The 27,311-nt window shown below is 42.1% G+C and overlaps 1 protein-coding gene across 1 annotated transcript in view; it reads right to left on the bottom strand.

Moving 5' to 3' along the window:
• Positions 1-7,031: 7,031 nt before the first annotated feature.
• LOC141164541 (cytoskeleton-associated protein 4-like) overlaps positions 7,032-27,311 on the bottom strand; it is a 66,619-nt gene continuing 46,339 nt past the window's right edge. The window contains exon 2 of the mRNA XM_073649908.1: positions 7,032-14,353. Coding sequence (XP_073506009.1) covers positions 13,163-14,353 — 1,191 coding nt within the window. The 3' untranslated portion in view covers positions 7,032-13,162. The remainder of the gene's footprint in view (positions 14,354-27,311) is intronic.

Raw genomic sequence — 27,311 nt, 5'->3', positions numbered from 1 at the left:
AGTGGAACTGGGAGCAATGACGCCAAATGGCCTTAATGAGGCCCTGAGCGTCACCCCATTTCTTTAATAGATATAATTTTTGTGCTATTTTTATTTGTATGTGTTGATTTTAATTTGTTTTCTTTGTCATTTGTAACTTTCTCCCTCCATAGTCTATATGAACCATCTATATGGATCACCTACATATGGTTAATCAATATGAGGCTACTACGAGCAACAATTAAATTGGATCAAGAAAATTGATTTTCGTACTGACAGAATCGTGTTGCAATTATAGGAAAATGATACTGCTTACTCTAACACATTTTTGCATTATTAAGTAGTTGCGTTACTATACTTGTCTAAATGCGTTGCTGTGTTGTTCTCTTTGGCGAGCGCGTGGGTGCTGTGCCTCCCCTTGCCTCTGCGTCATGCACGGCATCTGCATGGTGTCTGCGCATGTTGGGGGCCATGGCAACGTGTCCTGGTTCCCTGTCATGTGTGGTTCACCTTGATGGCCGTGCGTGACGCATCTGGCTCGGGCGATTCAGCCCCGAGGAAGCCATAGGATATACCACGCGAAACACTCATTGGGGTCCTTGTTTATTCTGGGTGCTGATCTAATATGGGTAAGAGTGCAATATAATTCTTTAGCATTTTTTCATAGGGCACTATAGGCCATATGGCACGTGGTACATATCCATAGTGATGAAATATGCCATAATTTTGGACCAGTGCATAAATGCCTTGAATACGAGCACTTCTTGCACTTTGTCCCAATAGATATTTAACATCTATTATTATGTTGTATATGTGTCACCCAGTTTGGTTGTCTGTGTTTCGTCCTTTTTAATCATGTTTTGTCTTTTCTGTATATTGTTTACAATAAAGTTTTTTGATTCTTTGCCATATACTCTGTATTTGGTTTGTTTTTGCTATATAACAGCAGAAACAAGTCCGGGGACGCCTCCCGCCAGAGAAAATATAGAAATAGTCCTTGGATGAGTTCAATGGATCCAGCAGATGAGGGACACGACACAATCCCACGTGGCAGCTTCCATCAATCCATACAAACCACGAGGGTCTGGCCACAGCCTGAGACCCTCCAGTGTCGGGAGGCACCACGCAACTGACTGGGCCAAACATGAGTCTATTGTTCTGTCTACTGGGATCAGCCCCTGGATGGGGGAAGGGTTCACACCCACTAGATGCAACAAGAGATGTTGACCTAGGCCTGATTACATTACAGTCCATGAACACAGGCCGGGGGAGGGACACGCTGTTAGGCTGTGTGCCCACGATGCGTTTAAGCTTGTTTGCAGCTTTAAAAAATCATGGTAGAAGGCCTGCCATGTTCCCCAGTGATAATCCGTGCTGTGCACATGCTGCGGAAATTTCCACTGTGGATTATCATTGTGGAAAAATACACAGCATGTCCATTAATTTTGCGGATACGCAGCGTAATTGCCGTTATTCAATTGCATTGAAACGCATATTATCCGTGTGCGCACATTTGCACACACGGATAATATGGTTTTCTATGTGCCGATGGTACCCTGGTGTGGAGGACAGGAGACTCTCCTCCGGACCCGGGTACCATAGAACCTGTGAAAAAAAGAATAAAATAAATATCATATTTACCTTCTGATGGCCCGCGGTGTGCTTGTCTTCTCTTGCCGGCAGATCGCGGTGGACTGAAGGACCTGCGCTGACGTCATTTAGTCATGTGACGGCAGGTCCTTCAGTGCAGTACACCGCAAGCTGCCGGCAAGCCAGGACGGAGCGAAGCAAGACTCCGGGGGCCATCAGAAGGCAAGTATAGATTTATTTTTTACCATTCTTTACGGTCACACTATATAAATCCATGCCGGTTGCATGGATTTATATAGTGTGACCAAGCACTTTCCAAGTGATGCTAAAATCGCTTGGAAAGCGCTTGACAACCCGCATGCGGAAATGCAAGTGAAGAACGCTTCACATCCGCATGTCCCTGGCAGGAAATCTGCATGTACAATCCGCATGTACACAATCCGCATGTACAATCCGCATGTACACAATCTGCATGTACAATCCGCATGTACACAATCCGCATGCACAATCCGCATGCACAATCCGCATGTTCAATCCGCATGTACAATCCGCATGTACACAATCCGCATGTACAATCCGCATGTGTTTTTTCTGTCAGGGAGATGCAGAAACGCTCAGGAAAAAATCCTGAGCATTTCTGCATCGTGGGCACATAGCCTTACACCCCTTACACTAAAGCAGGTTACATTACATAGAGTACATGAACACAGGCAGGAGAGGGACACAGTTACAGTCATATTGGATAAAACATAAGTTGCTGAGGTTAGGACCACCAGGGACCCCAATGTTACTTAAGAAAGACTATGTCCATGTTTAATAAAATAATTTTCACGTATGCATAGCACAGGTCTGTCTGTCCATTCATGGATACTGTATGGGACTAATAAAAATAGGCCATCACAGCACTCGGCTATGTCACTTATGTACATAAATGCATACAAAATATTAACTACTCGAGCTAAATAGCTGCATTGTCACCTTAAAGAACTATGCACCTGATTAATGTCTTGATGAGAGGGCGGGGGTGAAGGACGCAGCTCCTGATTCATTAAGAGACATATTCATCAGAGGTGTCTGATGGCTGGACAGCGCCTCCATGCTATGCCACTTACTGGAGTAGGATTTGTAGCGACCACCGCCGCTCATGATGAAGTTGCCAAACAGCAGTCATCACAACCCTGCCCACTTACCAATAAAAATGCCATTAGAAAGCAAAAAGTTGCAACGTTTTTACATAGTCTTCAGTTGCATCCAAATTATACGATTGAGCATTTTATAACAGAATTCTGGAGTAAAAACTGTGATGAATAGGGTCCTATGGGTTTTGTTCTGTTTAAGCTGAGTTGATGCAGGTCTGTGCTATGACGTCAATTCAAGTTAAGAAACCCTTTTATCTACAGGTGCATCTCACTAAATTAGAATATCATTAAAAAGTTACTTTGTCAGTTCTTCTATATAAAAAGTGAAACTCATATATAGAGTCATTACAAACAGTGATCTATTTCATGTGTTTATTTTTGTTAATGTTGATTATTGCTTACAGCCAATGAAAACACAACAGTCATTATCTCAGTAAATTAGAATACTTTTATAACAACTTGAAAAATTATTTTAAAATCTGAAATGTTATCCTGAAATGTATGGTCAGTAAATGCCCTCAATACTTGGTCGGGCTCCTTTTGCATCAATTACTACATCAATGTGGCAATGTGGCATGGAGGCGATCAGCCTGTGGCACTGCTGAGGTGTTATGGAAGCCCAGGTGGCTTTGATAGCAGCCTTCAGCTCGTCTGCATTGTTGGCTCTGGTGTCTCATCTTCCTCTTGACAATACCCCATAGATTCTCTATAATAGATTCTCTATGGGGTTAAGGTCAGGCGAGTTTGCTGCCAACCAAGCACAGTGATACTGTTGTTTTTACACCAGGTATTGGTACTTTTGGCAGTGTGGACAGGGGCCAAGTCCAGCTGGAGAATGACATTTCCATCTCCAAAAAGCTTGTCGGCAGAGGGAAGCATGAAGTGCTGTAAAATGTCCTGGTAGACCGCTGCGCTGACTTTGGTCTTGATAAAACACAGTGGACCTACACCAGCAGATGACATGGCTCCCCAAACCATCACTGATTGTGGAAACTTCACCCTAGACCTCAAGCAGCTTGGATTGTGGCCTCTCCACTCTTCCTCCAGACTCTGGGACCTTGCAGAGTGTGTCAATGACTGCCTTTTGGACATCTGTCAAGTCAGCAGTCTTCCCCATGATTGTGGAGCCTACTGAAACAGACTAAGGGACCTTGTTAAATGCTTAGGAAACCTTTGCAGGTGTTTTTTCTTAATTATTCTAATTTACTGAGATAATGACTTTTGTGTTTTCATTGGCTGTAAGCCATAATCATCAACATTAACAGAAATAAACACTTGAAATAGATCACTCTGTCTATAATGACTCTATATACTATATGAGTTTCACTTTTTGTATTGAAGAACTGAAATAAATTAATTTTTTGATGATATTCTAATTTAGTGAGATGCACCTGTATTATTAGAATTATCACACCAGTACACCTGTTTTCTCATTTGCAAGATTTAAGTAAACCTTGTATGATATCTTTTTCATTTGTGAATGTCCTTATACTTTCAAGCAGAACCTAGACACCCCACAATGCAATAACCCATCGATCACTATAAGCCCTCTGTTTTCCATGGATATCCATATTATGGACTGTGTATACGTTTCTTATGCCTGAACTGCGCACCCCTCGGTGAAGACAGTGAGTTTTTTTGGGGGCAGCTTATGGTCGTCTCAGGATATGAACACCCCCGGATCTGCTTGAAAATATCAAGTTGACCCTTCAAGTCACTGTCTTGTAAATCTTTATCACTTCTCCACAGAATAAGTGATTGGTCTGAAATCACTCAGGGTGTAAAGAGACTCTGTCATCACAGAATAACTAATCAAACCAATCGCAGCCCCTAAGTGTATCATGGCACCCTGTATTTTGATTGGCAGCTGTAGCTTTATAGACTTGAGCGGGGGTCTCAAACATTTGGCCACCTTGTGGCACGTCAGCACTTTTTCAGTGGAACATATTGCAGGCGCCGTGCACAGACAAGCTCTTTGCTCAGCTATACCAATGCCAACTGTGGGGCAATCACAAGCCAGCAGCTAATGTCTGCAGGGGACCAGGATGGGAACAGGACTAGATGATGAGGATCAGGATCCTGACATTACTGCAAAGAGACATTACTACAAAAAGGGGACCAGGAAGGGACACATTACTACGAGATAGGGAGCCGAATGGTGAGATTGCTACAAGAAGGGGACCAGGTTGGAGGATATTTCTACAAGATGGCCATGATGGGGGCAAATAAAACTAGATGAGGACCATGATGGGGGACATAGGCACAAGATAGGGACTATGATGGGGACATTACTACAAGATATTGGCCAAAATTACTATATGGCGCTAATAGTAAGATCGTATTACAAAAAGAGGCTAAAATGTAAAAGAAAACAAAAAAAATTCTAAACATTGGCTTAAATTTTTTAGTGCCAATAAAAACATTTTTATAAATAAACTAAAATAAAGCCAACAAAGTGCACACTTGTTATCGGTCAACTGTAATAACCCAAGCTATAAATTATTATACCCCATAACAGAAAATAAATAAATCTGCAAAAAATATTATCAACAAGTGATCAAAAGGTGTATACAACCCCTGGCAAAAATTATGGAATCACCGTGCTCAGAGGATGTTCATTCAGTTGTTTAATGTTGAAAAAAAGCAGATCACAGACATGGCACAAAACTAAAGTCATTTCAAATGGCAACTTTAGGGCTTTAAGAAACACTAAAAGAAATCAAGATTAAAAATGTGGTACTCAGTAAGGGTAATTTTTTTCAGACCAAGGAAAAAGATTATGGAATCACTCAATTCTGAGGAAAAAATTATGGAATCATGAAAAACAAACACACAAAAGAACACTCCAATATATCACTAGTATTTTGTTGCACCACCTCTGGCTTTAATAACAGCTTGCAGTCTCTGAGGCATGGACTTAATGAGTGACAAACAGTACTCTTCATCAATCTGGCTCCAACTTTCTCTGATTGCGGTTGCCAGATCAGCTTTGCAGGTTAGAGCCTTGTCATGGACCATTTTCTTCAACTTCCACCAAAGATTTTCAATTGGATTGAGATCCGGACTATTTGCAGGCCATGACATTGACCTTATGTGTCTTCTTTCAAGGAATGTTTTCACAGTTTTTGCTCTATGGCAGGATGCATTATCATCTTGAAAAATGATGTCATCATCCCCAAACATCCTTTCAATTGATGGGATAAGAAAACTGTCCAAAATATCAATGTAAACTTGGGCATTTATTGAAGATGTAATGACAGCCATCTCCCCAGTGCCTTTACCTGACATGCAGCCCCATATCATCAATGACTGTGGAAATTAGCATGTTCTCTTAATGTAGTCATCTTTATAAATCTCATTGGAACGGCACCAAACAAAAGTTCCAGCATCATCACCTTGCCCAATGCAGATTCGCGATTCATCACTGAATATGACTTTCATCCAGTCATCCACAGTCCACGATTGCTTTTCCTTAGCCCATTGTAACCTTGTTTTTTTCTGTTTAGGTGTTAATGATGGCTTATGTTTAGCTTTTCTGTATGTAAATCCCATTTCCTTTAGGCGGTTTCTTACAGTTCGGTCACAGACATTGACTCCAGTTTCCTCCCATTCGTTCCTCATTTGTTTTGTTGTGCATTTCCTGTTTTGGAGACATATTGCTTTAAGTTTCCGGTCTTGACGCTTTGATGTCTTCCTTGGTCTACCAGTATGTTTGCCTTTAACAACCTTCCCATATTGTTTGTATTTGGTCCAGATTTTAGACACAGCTGACTGTGAACAACCAACATCTTTTGCAACATTGCGTGACGATTTACCTTCTTTTAAGAGTTTTATAAATCTCTCCTTTGTTTCAATTGACATCTCTCATGTTGGATCCATGATTCATGTCAGTCCACTTGGTGCAATACCTCTCCAAGGTGTGATCACTCCTTTTTAGATGCAGACTAACGAGCAGATCTAATTTGATGCAGGTGTTAGTTTTGGAAATGAAAATTTACAGGGTGATTCCATATTTTTTTCCTCAGAATTGAGTGATTCCTTAATTTTTTCCCTCTGCTTGGTCTGAAAAAAATTACCCTTACTGAGTACCACATTTTTTATCTTGATTTCTTTTAGTGTTTCTCAAAGCCCTAAAGTTGCTATTTGAAATGACTTTAGTTTTGTGCCATGTCTGTGATCTGCTTTTTTTCAACAACATTAACCACTTCGCGCCAGAGCCTGTTTTTGCCTTCTTGACCGGGCCAATTTTTTCAATTCTGACCACTGTCACTTTATGAAGTAATTACTCTGGAACGCTTTAATGGATTCCCCTGATTCTGAGATTGTTTTTTCGTGACATATTGTACTTCATGATAGTGGTAAAATTTCTTCGATATCACTTGTGTTTATTTGTGAAAAAATTGGAAATTTGGCGAAAATTTTGAAAATTTTGCAATTTTCAAATTTGAATTTCCATGCCCTTAAATCAGAGAGATATGTCACACAAAATAGTTATTAAATAACATTTTCCACATGTCTACTTTACATCAGCACAATTTTGGAACCAAAATTTTTTTTTGTTAGGAAGCTATAAGGGTTAAAAGTTGACCAGCGATTTCTCATTTTTCCAACAAAATTTACAAAAACATTTTTTTAGGGACCACATATTATTTGAAGTGACTTTGAGGGGCCTTTATGACAGAAAATAACCAAAAGTGACACCATTCTAAAAACTGCACCCCTCAAGGTGCTCAAAACCACATTCAAGAAGTTTATTAACCCTTCAGGTGTTTCACGAGAATTTTTGGAATGTGGAAGAAAACAATGAACATTTAACTTTTTACTTTAGACCCAATTTTTTTATTTTCACAAGGGTAACAGGAAAAAATGGAATACACAATTTGTAGTGCAATTTCTCATGAGCGCGCTGATACCCCATATGTGAGGGAAAACCACTGTTTGGGCGCACTGCAGGGTTCGGAAGGGAAGGGAAGGAGCGCCATTAGACTTTTTGAATGTAAAATTTGTTTGAATAATTAGCAGACGCCATGTCGCATTTGGGGAGCCCCTGATGTGCCTAAACAGTGGAAACCCCCCACAAGTGACACCATTTTGGAAACTAGACCCCTTAGGGAACTTATCTAGATGTGTGGTGAGCACCTTGAACCCAAAGATGCTTCACAGAAGTTTATAATATTGAGCCGTAAAAATAAAATTTTCACATTTTTCCCACAAAAAATGTTTTTCATTCCCTAATTTTGCATTATCATAAGGATGACAGGAGAAATTGCACCATGAAATTTGTTGTGCAATTTCTCCTGAGTACGCCGATACCCCATATGTGGAGGAAAACCACTGCTTTGGTGTACAGCAGGGTTCGGAAGAGAAAGGAGCGCTATGTTGGCTGGGATAGGTTGCAGACACCATGTCACATTTGAAGAGTCGCTGAAATGCCGAAACAGCAGAAACCCCCACAAGTGACCCCATTTTGTAAACTACACCTCTCAAGGAATTCATCTAGGGAAGTAGTGAGTATTTTTAAATTTTTAAATTTATACCATTGGGCAGTGAAAAAAACATAATTATATTTTTACCACAAAAAAATGTTTTACCCTCAAATTTTACATTTTCACACAGGGCAATGGGTAAAAATGGTGCCGAAATGTGTCACACAATTTCTTCTAAAAATGGCAATACCCCATATGTGGCTGTATCGTACCGCTTAGCCATACGGCGAGATCTGGGAGGGACGGAGCAATATTCGACAATTGGAGAACAAATTATTAAAGAATAGGCATTTGGATTTGGGAGCACAACATTTTCTGAATTTCTTTTGGGGGGCAAGGGCCATTTCGCTTTTCCAGAGCCTTTCTGCTACCAGTAACTTGGAATATTTTTAACAGATGACGGACCTGAGTGGGGACTAGCTTTTTTTGAGGACTGAGTTGAAGCTTTTATTGGGAACATTTTACGTAACATTTATCCGGCGCTCGAGGCTGAGCACTTAAATCGGAGTTTCCATCTAAATTTCCAAGTGATGTAATTCAAATGAAACCCCTGCGGGATCCATTCACTGTAATGAGGCAGCAGAGTTACTCTGGACTCCGTCTGGCCTCTGTTTAGCGGTGTCCTTTTTTTCAGAAGTGCACAAAACTGTGGCCAACCGCACTTTTATGCACGCCTAAAAAAACTGACACTGTGGGATCACAGGCCAGATGGCATCCACAGCGGCCTATATCTGCCTCATTACAGGGAATCTTCCGTCATGTGTTCCGTCTGAATCACGTATTTCAGAGATTTACACGGAAACTCTGGTGTAAGTGCTCAGCGCAGAGCGCAGGATAAATGTGAGCAGAGCCTTACTGGGATCTTTGGGAGACATAATAAACAAATCAGTAGCAGATGAAGAATTGGTTTTATTTATTTTTTATGCCGTTCCTCGTGCAGTATAAGTGATGAGATTACTTTATTCTTCGGGTCGGTGCGATTACAGAGATACCAGATTTATATTGGGTTTTTATGATTGACAGCTGTCACACACTAAGAGACGCTTTTTTTTGCAAAATCTAGTTTTTGCATCGCCATATTTTGAGAGCTATAATTTTTCCATATTTCGGCCGACAGAGTCATGTGACGGTTTGTTTTTTGCGGGACGAGTTGACATTTTTATTGGTACCATTTTTGGGTACGTGACATTTTTTGATCGCTTTCTATTCCGTTTTTTGGGAGGTAAAATTAACAAAAACCAACAATTCAGGAATTGTTTTTTGAGGTTTTTTTTTATGCCGTTCTGCATGTGGTAAAAGTGATAAGGCAGCATTATTCTTCGAGTCAGTACGTTTACAGCGATACTACACTTACTGTATATTTTTTTTATGTTTTGGCGCTTTTACACAATAAAACAATTTTATAGAAAAAATATATTTTTTTGCATCGCTATAACTTTTGTATTTTTCGGCTGATGGAGCTGTATGGCGGCTTTTTTTTTGCAGACGTTTTCAGCGGTACCATTTTTATTTCCATTTTGCTTTTTGATCGCATTTTTTTCCACTTTTTGTTTGGCGATATGATGAAAAAGCATAGCTTTTTGCTCCGTTTTTTATATATTTTTATTACGGTGTGCACAGAAGGAGTTAATTAGTGTGACAGTTTTATAGATCAGGTTGTTTCAGACGCGGCGATACCAAATATGTGTACTTTTTTTGTTTTTGCATAAATATACGGATTTATTGGTTTAATATTTTATTTATTTATTTTTATTTATTTTGTGATTTTTTTTTAACAGTTTGAAAACATTTTTTTGACATTTTTACTTAGTCTCTGTATGGGACATTAATTTTTTTTTCTAATCACTGATCTCATGCAATGTAATAGACATGTATTGCATTGGATTACATCTTTGCTGACAGTTTTACACTGTCAGTCTCCTGCTAGAGTTCAGCTGCAGGTTAAGCCTAGCAGGACACCATATATGGCAGATCTGGAGGCGGTCATGTGACCTCCAGCTGCCATAACAACGGAAGGTCCTGGAAGATATCAGGGGGCCGTCGGAGAGGTAAGTTGACGACTCCCTCTCCTCTGTCTTCTATATGCCGCGATCACTATAGATCGCGGCATATAGAAGATAGCAAAGGGTTAACATCATTGGGACCTGATCCAATCAGGTCCCGATGATGTCCCCTGTCAGAGCTATCGCTCTGCACCGGAACCGCAGCGCTTGCAGGACCCTGGGGGTCCTGAGCGCAGTGGGACCACCCACCGTTTTTAAACATCGGCGCTGCACAGAGCCCAGGCAGCGCCGACGTTTATGTACAGTGGGCGGTCCTGAACCGGTTAAACAACTGAATGAACATCCTCCAAGCCCATAATTCCATAATTTTTGCCAGGGGTTGTAGAATGGAGTTTCTGTACAGAGGACGTCCTTATACACAGTACATTGTGCCTACAAATCATACAAATCATGGACCTCAGTGCAGCAGCTCAATCTTGTCATCTCTGTACTGAGACATATAGATTGGAGTTGCTGCAGGGTGTTTTATTATTTCTTGGCAGACATACAAGATTACAGCCACAATTCATGAAGAAACAAATTTTGCATGCCAGTATTAATAAAAGGTGAGAGGTAGAAAGCTGGGCCACTTTTTTTTTTGTTAAATTAAAAAATTAGTTTTTTTTTTATATTATCAGTTTTCATAGTTTAAAAACTTACACAAAGCTCTGATTGTTCATGTTTGACAAAATGTTACTTTTCTTGTCTGTCCACCAGTCCTGGTCAGCACCAGCATTTTGAAGAGCAGGTGGACATTATCATAATTTACATCACAAAAGTGGCAAAAATGATCACATAAATGTTGTCTAGCTCGGCCCACTCTTCAGAAATGTCGGTGCTGTGGCTGGGACTGGTGGAAATACAGTAAAAGTCAAATTCGGGCAAAACTGAACAATCAGTGCTGTGTGTAATTATGTATGTCACAAAAAGTAACAATACATCCATCCATTTATAATTCCTATGCCACTAGATTGGAATCTATGAGGAGCTCCTGGAATTAACTCCATCCTGGAGGTTTCAGTCATGAGCCGTCTAGATTGGATTTGATCCTATGAGGACATCGCTCCAGCAACTCCATTCTAGTCAGGTCAGCAATGAACTGTACAGAATAGAGGCTACAGGGAGATCATCTAAAAATCCACTCCGATCTAGACGGCTCACTAGTGAATCAGCTAGAATGCAGTTGCTAAAATGAGGTCCTCAAAAAATCCACTCCGATCCAATGTTGTAAATTATGAGGACTCTGTTGTTGCGCTCTGTTACGTTATTCCCCACGTAAAACTGAACGATCAGTGCTGTGTGTGATTATTTATATTACAAAAAGCGATAATAAAATGCAAGTTTGATTAATCATGAAAATAATTAAATTTTGCCCTTTGGAAATACGTAATAAATATAACAGTTTGAGCAAGTACTTAAAAAATAAAAACATGAAATCATTAGAATTATAAAGCTGATCTATATCTACAATGTGTGTACATTCCAATTCCACTACAGTGCAGGCTGTGAGGATCCGGGAATCTGCTCCATTCTGGACATTGGAGGTGATTTTTTGAGGAACATCACTGTAGAAACTGAACTGTCTAGAATGGAGAAGCTGCAGAGAGATCATCAAAAGATCAACTCCGATCCAGTCACCTCACCAGTGAATCAGCTAGAGTGGAGATGCTGGAATGAGGTCCTCAAAAACATGTGACTACAGTGAGGCCTCAAAAATTCAACTCCGATCTAGTCACCTCACCAGTGAACCGTCTAGAGTGGAGATGCTGGAATGAGGACCATAAAATATCCACTCCGATCCAGTCACTTCAGTAGTGAGCCGCCTAGAGTGGAGCTGATAAAATGAGGCCTCAAAAAATCACCTCCAAACTAGACGGCTCAATGGTGAATCAGCTAGAATGGAGTTGATTGTTTGAGGACCACAAATAATCAACTCCAAACTAGATGCAACCATGGGAACAGATGAAGTGTGCACCCTAAAAAATCCTCCCACCACTGCAGGCGGCTGTCAACGAAAGTTCCGCCACTACAGTCACGGCCCATCCCCCTCAGAGGTTACCTGGTGGCCATCTTTGTTAAGGGCAAGATTCATAAAGGACACATTGAATGAAATCATAGCTATAAAAAAAACATAGACACCATCTGTATTATCGGGCGAACATGGCAATTAAGTATTAAACAGTGAGGTTGTGTGTTATACCGGGCCGCCAGCCATACTAATGGCTGTATAACATTGTACACCTGTTAATCACGATGTTGACTCCACCCTTTGTTGCATATTTTGTCGAGAGACGTGAATTACGTTATGAGGAAAGTGAAAAATGTTATGAAAATTAATATGTAACAATATAGACATCTAATATGAGCTGCAAACGCGAAGAAAGAAAGTTTGGTCCAAATCTTCCCCCGTCCCCACAGCCTCCAGCTGCTGCTCTGTGGATTGTGTCTGGCTGCCACATAGACAGGGAGGGATTGTCTGCAGCAGAGGCTGGGAGGGGGGTTAATAACCACAGCTGCCATTTTCTGTATCATAGCAACACAGTTTTCTCATTTTTTTTCCAAGTTACACTCGCTTTGTAAACTTTCGAAACTTTTTCAAAACTTCTTTTTTTTAGGATCCCTGTTATCCGGCTGTGATGATGTTGTAGCCGGCTGGTCATTCCTATAGGGACAAAATATTTGTATAGATTTACTTATTGCTAAAGAAAATCCCATAATGACGAGTGAAGTGAAGCAAAGGAAGAAAGAAGCTTCTCCGTGCACCAAGGACACAGCGGGATCGGGGCAGCGGTCTGCGGATGAGAAGGCGAAGAAGGTCGGGGATCACTTTCTAGTTCCGGGCAGCGGATCCTCATATCTTGATTTCCGGACGGCGCTGTGCTCCTTGTGTCTGGCAGTGTGACGTATACCATGATCCTGCCATAGTCTATCTATAATAATGAGAGAGAGAATGTTTTAAGGCCATTTTAACTGAGGAACTTAAATCATCAATACCGGGTGCCGCCTCTGGAGACCCCAAATTACTCTCCTGTTGCTCATATTCGGTTTTCAACCCATCAATCTGCTGTTTGTGTCCTTCTAAGGCGCTTTTCATATCTGCTTGTAATTTTTCAAAATCAGAAGCCACGCTCGGGAGGACTGCAATGGAAGATTTTAGCTTATCTACATCTTGGAATAACGCTTGTTGAGTTTTTTTCAGTGTCGATAGGGTTTCGGATCCTTCAGGGCTTCCTTGTTCATCAGACGAAGAAAGGGGCTTCAACCCAGTGATACCTTCTTCTACGGCATTCAATCTTCTGTTGAGTTCTTCAAAATTGGGCTGTAAAGTTCCTAGAGAAAACGATTGACTATTCAGCTCCTTCACTGAACCTTCCAGAGGTTTTAATCTCAGCTCAATGCCATCTCTGTTCGTCTTAATTTCTTTAAGTAAATCATTGTTAGCTGAGATGTAGTTACCCTCCATCTCTTTGACGGAAGATGAAATTTGATCAAATTCATTGAGGACTTTGGCAAGTTCTTCTTTCAGGCTCGAATCTTCATTGCTCATAGTCTTCTCCATCATGTTCTTTACCGCCACCATTTGTTCCTCCACATTTCTCTTTAAGTTCTCCTGTTCGTTCTTGAGAATCTCAATTTCATTACTGTTGGCAGTAACAGAGTTTACATTTAAGGCATTTTTCATTAACCAGTCAATCGACTCTTCTTTAGATTTAAATGAGGATTTTAATTGAGACTCGAGATCCTTCAAGGCCTTCACATCTTCGTTAATTGCATTTAAGTCTCCTAAAGAAGCTATTTTGGCCTTCACATTGTTAATTTCCTCCTGGCTTGACTTCTGTACCTCGGTAAGATCAGATAGATCATCATTTATTGAGTGGTTTAATTCTGTAAATTTTTCCTGCAAGGTTTTGTCAAAGAGGTCAAGATCCCGTTTTCCTTGGTCTTTTACATCTTGGATGACATTCGACAGATCTTTCTGCAGCTTCTTAAGGACGACACCAACAACATCCAGTTCCTTTTTGCAATTCTTGTTAGAAGTGTCGTGTCTTTGCTGCTTTTCTTGAATATCTTTTGAGATAAATTCAACTCTTCCAACAGTTTTTTCAAGTAAATCGACCTGAAATGAAAAATTTGAGACTGTAAATTTCCTACAACTTGGGCAAAGATTTAGTCTGCCCTAGCCCTGCATCTTAACACACTGATCCAGCCTTCCGCTGGTCACCAATACATATACTCTACCGGCCCCAGTTACCTGTGCCTAGGACTATTTTATTTACTTTTTTTCTTTTTTTTTTTTACTATGGGCCTAAAAACTCATAGGCAAACAGTTGCCAACTACCTGCCTGTTCTACCCGGCGTTGGCTCAGAGCGGTCACCAACTGCTCCTGCCAATGATTCAGCTGCTAAATGTCAACAGAATAGCTCTTCCAGTTTGCTCTGTTTATGGGGCATGACTGCCTACCTCATGCTGATTGACAGCCGGCTCTCCGCAGTTAGGCAGTGGGGAGCTGGCTGTCAATCATCATGATGTCGGTAGTCACACCCCATAAACAGAGCAGAGTAGAAGAGAAGCCGCTGCTCTGTTGAAATTACGTCTGTGGACAGGTTTGTGACCGCTCTGTGCCGACAGAGATTGAAACCAAACAGATAGTTAGCAACTATCGGCCTGTTAGTTCTTAACCCCAAAGTAAAAAAATTTAACCAGTCCCAGATAACCTCTTTAAATATTAGATAACAGAGCACAAGAAATGTTTCCACTTTTTTTTTTTTATTGCAGAAGCAAAATACTACATTTAGAGTACTTAGCACAATTTTTTTAGAAGCAACTCCCTAGGGCCTAGGCTCTCCTTTATCGAGGCTAATGTAATATTGTACACTTCTTACCTCTGGCAATGGTTAAAAGAATTAGAAAAATGGTTGCAGGGTTAGGAGATGGTCAATAAGTGAATTAGTTTTTTTTTTAACATTCATAGTTTTATGCAGAACTGGATTGTCTCATTATGGAATATTGTGTCCCGTTCTGAACACCCCATTTTTAAAAAAAGACATTGAAAAACTGGAGCAAGTTCAGAAAAGAGCTACCAGGATGGTGAACGGACTGCAAACTATGTCCTACGAGGAACGGGTAAAGGATCTGGGAATGTATAGCTTGCAAAAGAGAGGAGACTTAATAAGCTGTCTACAAATTTCTGTATAGACAGTATAGAGGGATCATCCTTCTTCTCATTTGCACACAGACACGAGAAGCAATGGAATGAAACTGAAAGCAAGAAGATACAGATTAGATATTAGAAAAAAAACTTTTTGACAGTGAGGGTGATCAATGAGTGGAATAGGCAGCCACGAGAGGTGGCGAGTTCTCCTTCAATGGAAGTCTTCAGACAGAGGCTGGACAGACATCTGTCTGAGATGGTTTAGTGAATCCTGCATTGAGCAGGGGGTTGGACACGATGACCCTGGAGGTTCCTTACAACTCTAACATTCTATGTTAAATTGGTAAAATTATAAAGGGCTTGTAATAACAAGTAACTATACAATTTATCTGTTATTAAGAATCTTCTCCATTCTCAAGAACAGAGGGATTTTTTCAAATCCTACAGTTTACTACACATTGTTTACTTATGTTTTCGGCCACCTCTGCTGTTATAAGTGTCCGGTCTCTTAGTCAAGGACAGTAGCGCTTGCAAGCTCTATGCTTTAGAGGTTGCCCTCAAGCTGACCGGATCAGTCATCTAATTCTGCATGGGCAAAACTGCTACTGTTTGAAGTGTCAGAGACCACAGGGTTCTGGCCAGCAGCTCAGTCAACTGTTAATTATCAGGAGTCCAATGACCCACGGCAAACGGGAAACCAGGAGGCAGGAGAGAGGTGCGATTCTGAAGATGGATAGTGAGGAACATGCTACATTGTAAGAGGTGAAATCCACAGTGCAAGTGTGAAAATCGGCAGCAATGTTGTCTTGTATGGACCATAGCTCCTCACCTACCACCACTGGCGGTCATGAACAGTAGAAGACCCCTGTGCAAGAACAGTATATGAGCTCTTTTGCATTCCAATAGATCAACACAATGCACAATTCCACCTGCTTTGGAGGTGGAAAAAGCCCACCTTACTTCTTGGGTCCCCGTGAGACTGCACCAAAGATATGTCCGCCCCCCCAGGTCCTTCATACCCATTAGATATCTTGTTTGGCTGGCTAATAGCAGCCATCTTACAATAAACAAATGTTCGGCAGAGCGCTCGCATATTCTCTATGAGAGCGGCGCAACTAGGCTCATCGGCAGCGGCATACCCCCGCGCAGGGCCGTATTTGCCCTTAGGCACTTGTAGGCACGTGCTTAGGGCGCCGGAATTCGGGGAGGGCGGCGCATGAGCGTGTTTTTTTTCGTGTGGTTTTTTTTTTTTTGGTTCGTGCCCCGAGCCGGCCGGGTGGCTCCCCCCCCCCCGGTCATCGCGCCCATAGGCGGATTATAATGAGGGCAATCCGGGGTGTCTATAGCCGGATTGCCCTCATTATATGTGCGGCGCTGCTGCACATACAGGCAGAGAGTGGCGGGGGGGCCCCCGGACCGCTCCCCCAGTAGCGGCGCACGGCCGCTGCTTCTTCTCCGGCCGGGCCAGCACTGCAGCAGTTAACTTCCCTGTGTGCTGGCCCGGCCGCGTCACAGCTAGTAGACACGGCCCTGTGCGTGGCCGTGTCTCCTAGCTGTGACGTCACGCAGTGCACGCCCGGCCTGCAGTGCTGCACCGGAGAGGACTGGAGCCGAGCCGGCGGATGGTGAGTCTGTGTGTGTGAGAGAGTGTGTATGTGTGAGAGTGAGTGTGTGTATGTGTGATTGAGTGTGTGTGTGTGTGTGTGTGTGCAGGCAGATATTATTGTGTGATGTCTGTTTATATGTATTTTTGTGTTTCAAATGTGTTTATGCGTGTATGTATATGTCTGTATATGTTTGTGTGTGCGTGACTGCGTGCGGCCTCCCGCTGTGTATAGATGGCACCGTGCGGCCTCCTGCTGTGTATAGGTGGCGCCGTGCGGCCTTCCGCTCTGTATAGATGGCGCCGTGTGGCCTCCTGCTGTGTATAGATGGCGCTGTGCGGCCTCCTGCTTTGTATAGATGGCGCTGTGCGGCCTCCTGCTGTGTATAGATGGCGCTGTGCGGCCTCCTGCTGTGTATAGATGGCGCTGTGCAACCTCCTGCTGTGTATAGATGGCGCTGTGCGGCCTCCTGCTATGTATAGATGACACTGTGCGGCCTCCTGCTGTGTATAGATGGCACTGTGTGGCCTCCTGCTGTGTATAGATGGCGCCGTGTGGCCTCCCGCTGTGTATAGATGGCGCCGTGCGGCCTCCCGCTGTGTATAGATTCCTACGTGCGGCCTCCTGCTGTGTATAGATGGCTACGTGCGGCCTCCTGCTGTGTATAGATGGCTACGTGCGGCCTCCTGCTGTGTATAGATGGCTACATGCGGCCTCCCGCTGAGTATAGATGGCTACATGTGGCCTCCTGCTGTGTAGATGGCGCTGTGCGGCCTCCCGCTGTGTATAGATGGTGCCATGCGGCCTCCCGCCGTGTATAGATGGCGCCGTGTGGCCTCCCGCCGTGTATAGATGGCTACGTGTGTTCAATATTGAGTCATACAATTAATGTAAGGTTATTTGCCCACGATGCAGAAATGCTTCAGATTTTTTTTGAGCGTTTCTGCATCTCCCTGGCAGAAAAAAACGCATGCGGATTGTACATGCGAATTGTACATGCGGATTTTACATGCGTTTTTCCTGCCAGGGACATGCGGATGTGAAAAGTTCTTCACTTGCAATTCCGCATGTGGGTTGACAAGCGATTCTAGCATCACTTGGAAAGTGCTTGACAACTTGGTCACCCTATATAAATCCATGCAGCCGGCATGGATTTATATAGTGTGACCGTAAAAGAATGGTAAAAAATATAAAAATATATATATAATAACCTTCTAATGGCCTGCCAACGTCAGCGGTCGCATGACCCGTCACATGACTAAATGACGTCATCCTTTTCAGGGGGCCGGGGGCCATCAGAAGGTAAGTATGATATTTATTTTTATTTTATTCTTTTTTTTTACAGGTACTATGGTACCCGGGTCTGGAGGAGAGTCTCCTCTTCTCCACACCCGGGTACCATCCACACATTGAAACACATGGATTCTGCATGTACAGATGCAGTGATGCGGATTACAATGCAAGTCAATGGCGGCGAAAACGCCGCGCTTCCGCAAAATAATTGAGCAAAACCTACAAAAGACAAAAATATATCTCATACCCTACCATCATTATATATAAATGTAAAGCAAAGTTGCATAATAAATATAGGGTACTTAGTGAACTATTTTTGATCAAAAAAAGTATACAAGCCGTTCCACCAGCGGCAAGGTGACCCTAAATTGGGACGGTACCTATACTGTCTATATTAAAAACCTTACTGTATATCAAAGTTGAAGTAATGCATATAAAAGGGTAGACAAATAGGACCGGGTCCCAACTCCAGACCACCCAGGCCCGTGGTAAGCTACATATATACTAATCAGCTCAACAAAGGGGATGCCACACCCTTAAATTGCACAGAATGCAAACAAGACAAAAAACCAAGCAATGTGAACTGAGGTCTAAGATGGTAGACATGCAAGAAATAGGAGCATGTTCACACTAGCAAAAAGAAGCAAAACCTACAAAAGACAAAAATATATCTCATACCCTACCATCATTATATATAAATGTAAAGCAAAGTTGCATAATAAATATAGGGTACTTAGTGAACTATTTTTGATCAAAAAAAGTATACAAGCCGTCCCACCAGCGGCAAGGTGACCCTAAATTGGGACGGTACCTATACTGTCTATATTAAAAACCTTACTGTATATCAAAGTTGAAGTAATGCATATAAAAGGGTAGACAAATAGGACCGGGTCCCAACTCCAGACCACCCAGGCCCGTGGTAAGCTACATATATACTAATCAGCTCAACAAAGGGGATGCCACACCCTTAAATTGCACAGAATGCAAACAAGACAAAAAACCAAGCAATGTGAACTGAGGTCTAAGATGGTAGACATGCAAGAAATAGGAGCATGTTCACACTAGCAAAAAGAAGCAAAACCTACAAAATCCGCAAAATAATTGGTAGTGCTGTGGATTTTTCCACAATAATAATCCGCAGCGGAAATTTCCGCAGCATGTGCACAGCACATGCGGATTATCATTGGGGAACATGGCAGACCTTCTACCAAGCGTTTTTTAAGCGTTTCTGCAGCAGAATTGCTTAAAAAACGCATAGTGGGCACACAGTCTAAAAAAAAATATTATAATTAATATTGTGCAAAATTAATTTCATGTGAACTATCACATGATCTATCACAGGGGATCATGTGACATGTGATACATCAGGTGTGTGTGTGGGGGGGTGCGCCTTCTAAACTGTCCGGGGCCATTGCTACTCTTAATCCACCCCTGATCGTGCCCTCTCGCCCTCCGGTCATGCTCACCCACCTCACCTCTCTAGTCTGCTCTGCTGCTGCGATCTGGAAAGAAGAGGAGGAGCCCGGGCACTTGAAGTTCCCGCGGAGGCCCGGGCAGCACATCGCTGGCGGCGGATCATCTCAGCAGGCAGCGCCGGTAATTGTGTCCTGTTGTGATGTGCCATTGCGCCGACACTGCCACTCGGGCCGTGGTGCCGGTGCATGATGCTGGCTAAGGAGCTGCCACTTCTGCAGACAGTCTGCTCTGCAGCATAATTGATGATGGCGGGCGGCAGGCGGGATCATAGTTTAGGCGCAGACGCGCAGTCAGCAGCTGCCGCCGGTACTGTGTTCTGTGCTGTGCACAGACAGTACAGCAAGCGGGCAGCAGTGCCAGCCTGACAGAGCCCAGACTGCCTGAGTCTCTGACTAGTCTCAGACTCTGAGGAGTCTGACTAGTCTTTGACTGTTGTCACTGGTCAGACATGATGGCAGGCAGCAGCAGGGAGGGACACAGTGGGGTCTGAATCCCAGACATGGGCTACATCAGGCACTGCAGCATTGCATATGGGCCATATGCAATGCTGCAGTGCCTGCTGCAGCCCAGTTCTGTGTGGGCCGCTCCCATCCCCCCCACCCCCATATACAATGCTGCAGCCCTGTGGTCTGTGTGGGCTGCTCCCATCCCCCCCACCCCCATGTGCAATGCTGCAGCCCTGTGGTCTGTGTGGGCCGCTCCCATCCCCCCCACCGCCATGCAATGCTGCAGCCCCGTGGTCTGTGTGGGCCGCTCCCACCCCCATGTGCAAAGCTGCAGCCCTGTGGTCTGTGTGGGCTGCTCCCACCCCCCTCCACCCCCATATGCAATGCTGCAGTCCTGTGGTATGTGTGGACCGCTCCCACCCACCCCCACCCCCATATGCAATGCTGCAGCCCTGTGGTCTGCGTGGGCCGCTCCCACCCCTCTCCACCCCCATATGCAATGCTGCAGTCCTGTGGTATGTGTGGGCCGCTCCCCCCCCCACATGCAATGCTGCAGCCCTGTGGTCTGTGTGGGCCGCTCCCATCCCCCCCACCCCCATATGCAATGTATCAGCCCGGTGGTCAGTGTTGGCCGCTCCCATCCCCCCCACCCCCATATGCAATGCTGCAGCCCTGTGGTCTGTGTGGGCCGCTCCCATCCCCCCCACCCCCATATGCAATGCTGCAGTCCTGTGGTTTGTGTGGGAAGCTCCCACCCCCCTCCACCCCCATATGCAATGCTGCAGTCCCGTGGTATGTGTGGGCCGCTCCCCCCCATATGCAATGCTGCAGCCCTGTGGTCTGTGTGGGCCGCTCCCACCCCTGCCACCCCCATATGCAATGCTGCAGCCCTGTGGTCTGTGTGGGCCGCTCCCACCCCCATATGCAATGCTGCAGCCCTGTGGTCTGTGTGTGCCGCTCCCACCCCCCTATGCAATGCTGCAGTCCTGTGGTATGTGTGGGCCGCTCCCCCACCCCCATATGCAATGCTGCAGCCCTGTGGTCTGTGTGGGCCGCTCCCCCACCCCCATATGCAATGCTGCAGCCCTGTGGTCTGTGTGTGCCGCTCCCACCCCCCTCCACCCCCATATGCAATGCTGCAGTCCTGTGGTATGTGTGGGCCGCTCCCCCCCCGATATGCAATGCTGCAGCCCTGTGGTCTGTGTGGGCCGCTCCCCCCCCCATATGCAATGCTGCAGTCCTGTGGTCTGTGTGGGCCGCTCCCATCCCCCCCCACCCCCATATGCAATGCTGCAGTCCTGTGGTCTGTGTGGGCCGCTCCCATCCCCCCCACCCCCATATGCAATGCTGCAGTCCTGTGGTATGTGTGGGCCGCCCCCCCCCATATGCAATGCCGCAGCCCTGTGGTCTGTGTGGGCCGCTCCCATTCCCCCCCACCCCCATATGCAATGCTGCAGTCCTGTGGTCTGTGTGGGCTGCTCCCATCTCCTCCCACCCCAACCTTTTATATGTGCTACAAGGAATGGGGGGGGAAACTCTCCTTTTAGTGATCATAATAGGAAAAGATGTAGATGACAGAGGACATCCCGTTGGCCTATGGTCTTTAAACTACTGGAAGGGGGAACTGTTTTTTAAACAATGTTTGAGAACAGAAAAATGGTTTGACTTCTAAACTTCTGTGTGTCATGTCAAATCATAAACTGAGATTTTAGTTTTTTTAACGCTTTGGGGGTGACACATATGTAATAACGTATTTATGAGCTGCCGAGCTAACACTATAAAACCTATAAAATCTGAAATAACCGAATTGATTAGATTTTAGGTTCAGAGAACTTGTGGTGCCAGTTTGATTTTGTTTAATAACCGGACAATAAAAACTTCTGTACAAAAGCAAATTACCTAATGACCAAGGCTGATGGGGTACGTAGCTCACAGGAGAACTATTTAGGTGTATGCGGAAGGAAAAATGACGACGAGAAACTGAGTTTAGTTCTTTGCCGTCTGTGAGCTACAATCAAATTACTAACGGAGGGATTTCTTATTTATAAAATATATCCTAGACAGATAGATAGATGATAGATAGATGATAGATAGATGATAGATAGATAGACAGATAGATGATAGATAGATGATAGATAGATGATAGATAGACAGATAGATAGATGATAGATAGATAGATGATAGATAGATGACAGATAGATAGATGACAGATAGATAATAGATATATAGATAATAGATAGATGATAGATAGATGATAGATAGATAATAGATAGATAATAGATGATAGATAGACAATAGATAGATGATAGATAGATAATAGATATATATATAGATAATAGATAGATAGATAATAGATAGATAATAGATAGATAGATGATAGATAGATGATAGATAGATAATAGATAGATAATAGATGATAGATAGATAATAGATAGATAGATAGATGATAGATAAATGGATAGCTAAAAAAAATGGAAGCAGCACTTCATTGGGGCTCAGCAACGTTTCGGTTCTTTTGAGAACCTTTCTCAAGCTTAGATAGATAGATAGATAGATAATAGATAGATAGATAATAGATAAATCAAAAGAGGAAAAAAGTGAAAAGCAGTACTGATCCAAACTTTCACATCTCTAGTCCACTGGAACATAACATGCAAATCATACAAACTTAAAAAAGATAGATAGATATAATAGATAGATGATAGATAGATGATAGATAGATAATAGATAGATAGATAATAGATAGATAGATGGTAGATAGATGATAGATAATAGATAGATAATAGATAGATAATAGATAGATATATAGATGATAGATAGATAATAGATAGATTGATGGTAGATAGATGATAGATAATAGATGATAGATAATAGATAGATAGTAGATAGATAAGAGATAGATAGATGATAGATAAATAATTGATAATAGATAGATATATGATAGATAATAGATAGATAAGAGATAGATGATAGATAATAGATAGATAGATAGATGATAGATAATAGATAGATAATAGATAGATAGACGATAGATAATAGATGATAGATAATAGATTGATAATAGATTGATAGATAATAGATAGATAACAGATAGATGATAGATAATTGATAGATGATAGATAATAGATAGATGATAGATAATAGATAGATGATAGATAATAGATAAGAGATAGATAATAGATAGATAGATAATAGATAGATAGATGATAGATAATAGATAGATGATAGATAATAGATGATAGATAATAGATAGATAATAGATAGATAGATAATAGATAGATGATAGATAATAGATAAGAGATAGATGATAGATATAGATAGATGATAGATAATACATAGATTATAGATAGATAAGAGATAGATAGATGATAGATAATATATGATAGATAATAGATAGATAATAGATTGATAATAGATTGATGGATAATAGATAGATAACAGATAGATGATAGATAATTGATAGATGATAGATAATAGATAGATAATAAATAGATGATAGATAATAGATAGATGATAGATAATAGATAGATAATAGATAGATGATAGATAGATGATAGGTAATAGATGATAGATAATAGATAGATGATAGATAATATAGATGATAGATAAGATGATAGATAATATAGATGATAGATAATATAGATGATAGATAATAGATAGATAGATGATAGATAATAGATAGATGATAGATAATATATATATATATAGATAATAGATAAGATAGGTCATAGATAGATAATAGATATATAGATAATAGATAGATAGATAATAGATAGATGATAGATAATAGATAGATGATAGATAATATATAGATAATAGATAGATGATAGATAGATAATAGATAGATGATAGAGATAGATAATAGATAGATGATAGATAGGTAATAGATAGATATATAGATAATAGATAGATGCTAGATAGATAATAGATAGATAGATGGATAATAGATAGATGATAGATATATGATAGATAGATATGAGATAGATGATAGATAATAGATAAATGATAGATAATAGATAGATAAGAGATAGATGATAGCAACAGTACATGTGAAAAAGACTTAGGTATACTAATAGATCATAGACTGAACATGAGTCAACAGTGTGATGCAGCAGCAAAAAAGGCAAATACAATTCTGGGATGTATTAACAGAAGCATACAGTCTAGATCAGGGTTCCCCAACTCCAGTCCTCAAGGCCCACCAACAGGTCATGTTTTCAGGATTTCCTTAGTATTACACAGGTGATAATTGCATCACCTGCACAGGCAATAATTCCATCACCTGTGCAATACTAAGGAAATCCTGAAAACATGACCTGTTGGTGGGCCTTGAGGACTGGAGTTGGGGAACCCTGGTCTAGATCACGTGATTTCATTATTGGTCTTTACTCCTCTTTGGTCAGACCTCATCTGGAATACTGTGTACAGTTTTGGGCACCACATTTTAAAAAAGACATAGACAAACTGGAGCAAGTTCAGAGAAGAGCGACCAGAATGGTGACTGGTCTGCAAACCATGTCCTATGAGGAACGGTTGCAGGATTTGGGAATGTTTAGCTTGCAAAAAAGAAGACTGAGAGGAGACTTAATAGCTGTCTACAAATATGTCAAGGGCTGTCACATTGTAGAAGGATCATCTTTATTCTCATTTGCACAAGGAAAGACTAGAAGCAATGGGATGAAACTAAATGGGAGGAGACACAGATTAGATATTAGAAAAAACTTTTTGACAGTTAGGGTGATTAATGAGTGGAACAGGCTGCCACGAGAGGTGGTGAGTTCCCCTTCAATGGACGTCTTCAAACAGAGGCTGGACAGACATCTGTCTGAGATGATTTAGTGAATCCTGCTTTGAGCAGGGGGTTGGACCAGATGACCCAGGAGGTCCCTTCCAACTCTACCATTCTATGATTCTATGAATAGATAGATGATAGATAGATAATAGATATATAGATAATAGATAGATGATAGATAATTGATAGATGATAGATAATAGATAGATGATAGATAGATAATAGATATATAGATACTAGATAGATGATAGATATATGATAGATAGATAATTATGAGATAGATGATAGATAATAGATGATAGATAGATAATAGATAGATAATAGATAGATAGATAGATATGGGATAGATAGATAATAGATAGATGATAGATAGATAATAGATAGATAAATGATAGATAATAGATGATAGATAGATAATAGATAGATAGATATGAAATACATAGATGGTGGGGGTGAGTGATCCCGGTAGATGGCACAGAGGATTGCTGGGATGGCCGGCGGTGATTTGAGTATTATCAGCCTCTTGCGCTTTCTTTCCGGTCCGCAGGAATCCGGCATTATGTGAGGACACGCATGCTCAGCTGAATCCCTTTTGTTGTTGTTTTTTTTTTCTCACAGAACAGCTCGCCTGGTGATCCTCCGCACAGAACTGCTAACTCAGAATATTTTGCTGTCGCGGATCTCTTTCCTCCACAGTGGTGTCAATGACAATGTAACGGGGCTCAGGGTGGCAGTCATGGGCGAGCATCGCTTCTTTGACACCCGGGCCCGCTACAGGAAATAGTGCACTGTGTGGCTGCATGCACAACGATGTTTTGAGATCTGAGATCTCCACAGTCCCTGTTAATGCGCTGGGTGCAGAACTGTCCCGTTTAACCCTCTCAGTCAAGAAGCCAAACCAGCTGTTATAAACAGTGTTCTTTTTATGCACAGTCAAACAGGTGAACTTAGAGTAACAGGTTATGCATTCTCCATCACTTGCCACACAGTACTCAGGCTCCATTCTCAGAGTTACAGTCTGCACTTTGTTTCTGGTAACAGGTGCGGCACAGTAGTGAGGAGAGGTCTTAAATGCCTGCATTTTCTTAGGGGTAGAGTCATACAGGTCCACGTGTGTCGCTTTGCCCTGATCCCCTGTGTCCTGCTTATATCAGTCCCAGGGGCCGCTCGTAGAGACCTGCTCCCTGTTTCAGTACCCACAGCAGGGCGATGCCTTGTCCCAAGGTTCTTTTCTCGCTGGACAGTACATTTCCTGGACTTCTAAGCTTTGCTCCTGCAGGTTTCCCCACTTGCCTGTGTCGTCCTGCTGCCTCTGTAACTAGATCCTTGTCCTCATGAGCCTTGTAGTTCCACACCAGGAACAATCTGTCTTTACTCTTTCTCTTACTTTTCTAGACTGACTAAAATGGATCCCTTCTCCCAGAAGCCACAAAGCTCCCTCCCACTATGGGCTGTACTTCTAATTAACCCTCAAACTGTCTGTGTATCTGATGTCTGTATCTGGGCAGATTTCACCTACACTCTATACCAGAGTGAAAAGAAAAAGAGAGTGACATCTTGTGGCCTCCGGTCAACACTGCAGTCCATAGGGAAATAACCATTAAATACATAGCAGTAACATGCATGTAAAATACATTCAACCAACAGAAATATCAGAGGAGTGAGATGCCATCCTCACCACCCTTACAACAACAGGCCAAGGGACAATTGCTATAGTAACGGGCCCCGGCAAACTTTACTTTTTGTTAGGAGCGAAGTCACCGACCGCAGCTGTGAAATTACCATTCGGCTGAATAATTAGATCAGACGGGAAAAGGATGAGCCGTACAATGAAATATAGTGATCTAAAGAAAGTCATTAAACAGATTATACCGATGGCCGCCTACTGTGCCCCGTCACAGGGAGGAGAGCACCAGCACTTGTTGCTTCCATTACTTTATGAGAGCGCCCCAAAAAGGCCTAAAGTGCTCAAAAATGTGAATATACTCAAGATTAGCCTTATAATAACACTTCACTAGGCAAAAGTTACTAAAAAAATTACACAATTAACTGTATTTTTTCTTTATTAGGACCGCACATTACTTGACGCCATGTGGCCTGTTTATATATATATATATACATACACATTTATATGGATAGTGTACGTATATATATATGTATATAAATAAGTATATATATATATATGTGTCTGTGTTGTGTATACATATGTGTGTGCATATATATATATAAATGTATGTGTGTATATATGTGTGAATAGTGAATGTGTATATATGTGTGTGTGTATATGTGTGTTTGTGCGTACATATATATA

The sequence above is a fragment of the Phyllobates terribilis genome, unplaced genomic scaffold (genome assembly GCF_046119375.1).
Source record: "Phyllobates terribilis strain yellow unplaced genomic scaffold, ASM4611937v1 Scaffold_10__3_contigs__length_209671492, whole genome shotgun sequence".
NCBI lineage: Eukaryota > Metazoa > Chordata > Amphibia > Anura > Dendrobatidae > Phyllobates > Phyllobates terribilis.
Note: the sequence above shows the minus strand (reverse complement) of the source record. Positions and strands in the feature narration are given on the sequence as shown.